The sequence below is a fragment of the Montipora foliosa genome, chromosome 1 (genome assembly GCF_036669935.1).
Source record: "Montipora foliosa isolate CH-2021 chromosome 1, ASM3666993v2, whole genome shotgun sequence".
NCBI classification, from domain to species: Eukaryota; Metazoa; Cnidaria; class Anthozoa; order Scleractinia; family Acroporidae; genus Montipora; species Montipora foliosa.
In genome coordinates, this window is record NC_090869.1 from 50,035,038 (window position 1) to 50,040,037 (window position 5,000).

Genomic DNA, 5,000 nt, shown 5'->3' on the forward strand with positions numbered 1-5,000 from the left:
CAAACACCCGAAAACAAACAAGCAAATGTCCTTCGGGGTAAGTTATCTCCTTGACAGAACATGTATATTCAATGACTCTGGAAAGAACAATTCAAGTTTTCCTTTATTTACTTGACAAAAAAGTCCCCTGCTTAAATGTCTCTCAGGCTTTCTGGGGTTTACCAGACAACTGGAAAGGACGCCATCTTCCGTTCCCACTTCAATTTGGTATCTACCTTAGCACGAACTACAAAGATTTGTAATAAATTTTCGGCCAACTATCTCAACTATGTTTTTCTACGAGGGCACGGTAACGAATCCAGCAATCTGATTGGTTCGTAGCGCGGTCCGGGTTTTCCTGTCTCTGCTCACGGTCACGGTAACGCTTTCGTGAGTTCTTGTCCTTGTGATTACGAAAAATTGTACTCTTAGAAAAAAGTAAATAAGTTATTTACCGGCTTAGGGTCGTTCCGTGCAGTGAAAAACTGCGACCTCGGTCTTGAAAATGCTGCCCTCGGCTTTCGGCCTCGGGCAGAATTTTAAAGACCTCGGTCACAGTTTTTCACTATACGGACCTCCCAGCCGGCAAATAATATATATATATTATATTGTGTTATACTATATGTCAAATATATAGGCATTTTATAATCTTTGCAAATTCTTAATAGATCCTACATAGAGTTCTCCGTATACAACTTAATGCAATTCAAACTCCGCTCTAACTTCGTCAAATTCTACTTCAACACAACTGTCACAAAACAAATACGATTTGTTCGTGTTCGAACTTAAGCTCCCTTCCTTACCCCTTCAATTTATTTTAGTTCTCCGTCGCCAAAAAAGACGACAAAAAAGATCTGAAAAACCACGAGGGTTTACTAATACGCGCCGTTCTGCTTGACTGACTGCTAACAATTTGCAGCGCACATCTGCTGTAAGACCCACATTGGTACTTGGCCGGAAGTTACGAGACTTGAAAACAGACTTAGGCTACAATTCCATGTGACTTGCTACTTCGGGCGTGAATAGCGGTAGTTGTTCCAGACGTTTTTGCTCCTTAGCCTTTTGGAGAATGTCCCACGCTACCTTCCGTTGCGTTTCATCGTGTTTTTGTCGTAATGTGAACCATAACGCCAAAGCACATCTTCGACCCTGTCGAATTCCAGCCACTCCATGCAGATTTTCCAGTCCAGCTGAGAAAGCTACGGCTCTTCCACATTCTGGTTTCAGTTTGGCCTGAAAATGAAATAATAATCTTTTTACGTAAAAACATTGAACGGCCGCAGCCAGGGTGAAACATAGTTGAAATTTTAAAAACTATCTCTGGCTAAAATGATTGAAAACTACGAGCTTTCGACTGCCCGAACTGCAGTCTTCGACGGGTAAAATAAATGCTGTATTGCCCGTTACCTGGGCAATACAACATTCTTTTTAACAAACATTCATAACCATTTACATTTTTATTATTTCGCAATTCACGCTCCTTATTCAAATTTTTTCAGCGCTTTCTTATCATTCATTTCACCCGTCGAAGATTGCTGTTCGGGCAGTCGAAAGCTCGTAGTTTTCAATCGTTTTAGCCAGAGATCGTTTTTTTAAATTTCAATAATCTTTTTCCGTAACTACGATGCCGAAGTCTCACCCACTCGTTCTTAGTGAATAGACCCCACAGACAAAGCCTCGGTACAGCGACCACAGTTTCATCTCAAAGGGGATGATTTTCACGTGCGGTCCGATTTTGGTGGGTTGTAATTCGATATGTATTCGGAACAAGTATCGAACGTTGGAACACGAAGGTTAAAATGGCTAACGATACCATTATCTTCATTTTGTTATCGTCATCATCATCATCATTATCATCAATGATACAGTTACAGTATACTTTGTGACCGTATTGACACTATTTGATGTTTTCTTCGCAGTTTGGGATGGATGCCAAACTCCCACACCTGTCATTGAAGCCTGAATATAGCTCATTTAATGCCAGAGCTAATTTCGCTGAAATCCCTCTGAGATGGCAGGACTTGAATAAGAAAACAAAAAAAGAGTGAATAGACCATTTTACAGTTGTGGCTAAGTTACCAGGCCTAGCAATGGAAGCGAGGCTGCCGGTGACCATGTTTTGATACAACCCTTCATGCTTTTGTAATGTTAATTATGGACTAATTACAATTACAACAACACAATTTACATGATAAAAGCAGTAAGGTCTGTATCAATGCAAGGTCACCGGCAGCCTCGCAGCCATTCATAGGCTTGGTCGCTGAGCAAACAACTGTAAAATGGCCTATTGCGGTAGTTGTAGTAAACGCTAAAACAAAAACCTTTGTATACCTGTACGGAGTCATCAAAGTTAGCAAAGAGAAACTCCCCTCCAGTGAAGTCACCATTCAGATACAACAATGCACTAAAATCAGAAGAGAGAATTTAAGAGACTGCACTACTGTCTAATTTGACAGTAAGTTCCGGCACGAAAAAAGCCAAACCTGCTGCCCATTGTCAGCCTACGTTATCAATTGTTTACTGAAGATTTTCGCAAAGACTAGCAACTAGTGTTGCTTTCTATGAGCTATAAGAACTTAGATTTGAATTTTGAAGCAGTTTCCTTTTCAGACATTTGGAGAAGCGATTTGGATTGTGATTCTTTCAGTTAGCGATTCAGCATAAAAAATAAGGACCTCTATGGCTGATTTCAAATAACAAAGTCCGCCAACTAAAGATTTTTGTCACCTTGTGCGCAGTCTCCAAAATCCGAACCAAAAGTAGTTCCGACGATTTATAAAATTTCGCCCTTCCACTATTCTTAGTGCTGACCCAAAAAATCGCGGCCTCCAGGGACGAAAAAGAGAAAAGACCCGTGGAAACACGATGACCTCAAGAATCACAAAAGTGACATGGTAAGATTGGACATCATTTACGTGGATTTCTGCTCGTGCCAGAAAATAAAGCTCATGCTACACGCTAATAAACGCTAATAAACGCGACATGGTGGTAAAGTCATTTTCTGGAGCCACAACCAAAGCCATGAGAGATTACTTAAAGCCTAATTTAGAGCTCCAGCCTGATGAAGTGGTGCTACATGTAGGTACAAACGATCTGAAGGCTAAAAACGGCAAAACATCTAAAGAAGTTGCAGAAGCTATTGTTGATCTCGTCAAACAGATAGAGGGGTCTTCCGAAGCTCAAGTCATAGTCTCAGGACTTGTAACACGAAAGGACAAGCTTAATGATAAAGTCTCAGAGGTGAACAAGCACTTGACGAAGTTTTGCCGTCAGAACGATTGGAGATTTATTGAACACAATAATATAAACGAAAAGGGGTTAAACCGTGGAGGTCTACACCTGAATTTTGCAGGTAACAAGCGTATTTTTAAGAATTTTTATCATGGTCTAGCGCATTGAACTTTTACTATGCCTTCCATTAATGCCGTGCCGTTGGAAGGCAACAGTCAGGAGTCATCGAGAAGTCCGACTCAACATCCTATTGATCGTTCTCGAGTATTGCCCTCCAAACGCGGTTTTAAGCTGGCCTCGCTGAATATAAATAAATTGACCACTCATCTTGATGAACTCAAGATCTTTCTCGTAAGTAACGATATAGATGTTCTCGCAATTAACGAGACTAAACTAAATGAATACATCACCGATAATGAGGTCAGTATCTCTGGTTATGATATAGTTAGACGTGATAGAACTACATATGGAGGTGGGGCGTTTGCTTTTATGTAAAAAAGTCAATTAACTTTTCGGTGCGCAACGATCTTTGCATGGACAGTCTTGAGAACCTTTGTATTGAAATACGCAAACCTCATTCTAAATCATTTATTGTTGCTACGTGGTATAGACCACCTAATTCGCTTGTTAGTATATTTTCATTCTTTGAAGAGTTGATTGGGAAATTGGATTCCCTTAATACTGAATTCTACCTTTTAGGGGATCTAAACTGCAATATGGCCGAATCCCAGTTTGATAGCGATACACGCAAATTATTATCTATCACGGATGTTTATGGTCTTCAACAACTCATAACAGAACCAACAAGAATAACCGAAACTTCTGCAACATTGATTGATTTAATTTTTACTAACTGTCCTGACAAGGTGTTATGCTCAGGTGTGCGTCATATTGGCATTAGCGATCACAGCATGGTCTATGTCTATCGAAAATTAGCCATTAATGGACAGAGTAAGGGTCACACTAATATAACCTATAGGAATTTTCGAAGTTTTAACCGTGATAAATTTCGTAGCGATGTTGCATCTCAAGATTGGGATCACATAAACAATTCTTCCAATCCAAATGATATGTGGAATGAATGGAAGGAATCCTTTTTGGCTATTGTTAACAAGCACGCTCCATTGAGAACCACTCGTGTTCGCGCGCGGGGTTCCCCATGGATTACTTCCGAGCTTAAAAAAACAGATGCACGATCGAGATATTTTGAAACTCAGAGCAATTAGATCAAAAAATCCTAATGATTGGGTTCACTTTAAAAGACAGCGGAACAAAGTCAATAATGCGACTAGGCTAGCGAAGCAAGTTTATTATCAAAATATGCTAAACGAGCATAAGGGTGATTCCCGCAAAACCTGGCAGATCATCAATGAGCTGTCTTCCCGAAATTTCGTGGAAACGTCTGTGAAACAACTGAATGTAGATGAGCAATCAGTAACAGCTCCAGCAGAAATAGCGCACGAATTTAACCGTTATTTTGCTACCATTGGCCCGAAACTTGCTAGTGATATTCCTTCTTCAGATGGCAACAGCTATCTGAACTATCTCACTAGCACGGATAAGGAGTTTCAGTTCCGCCCAACCTCCACAAATGAAGTATTTTCACTGCTGAATAAACTGAAAAAATCAAAGGCAGTCGGCCTTGACAAAATTTCTTCTCGACTTATTCGTGAATGCGCGGATCTTATTTGCAAACCGCTGTGCTATATTTTCAATCAGTCATTAAATGTAGGTGCGTTCCCAGACGACTGGAAGTGTGCACGAGTCACTCCACTATTCAAACAAGGGGA

General features: G+C 40.4%; 1 protein-coding gene across 2 annotated transcripts in view; it reads right to left on the bottom strand.

Moving 5' to 3' along the window:
• Positions 1-84: 84 nt before the first annotated feature.
• The window catches only part of LOC138000351 (prolyl 3-hydroxylase 1-like), a 32,483-nt gene continuing 27,567 nt past the window's right edge, over positions 85-5,000 (bottom strand). For both annotated transcript variants that reach the window (XM_068846695.1, XM_068846687.1), the window contains exons 10-11: positions 2,311-2,383; positions 85-1,212 (exon numbers count right to left, since the gene is read on the bottom strand). In XM_068846695.1, the coding sequence (XP_068702796.1) occupies positions 967-1,212; positions 2,311-2,383 (319 nt within the window). In that variant the 3' untranslated portion in view covers positions 85-966. The remainder of the gene's footprint in view (positions 1,213-2,310; positions 2,384-5,000) is intronic.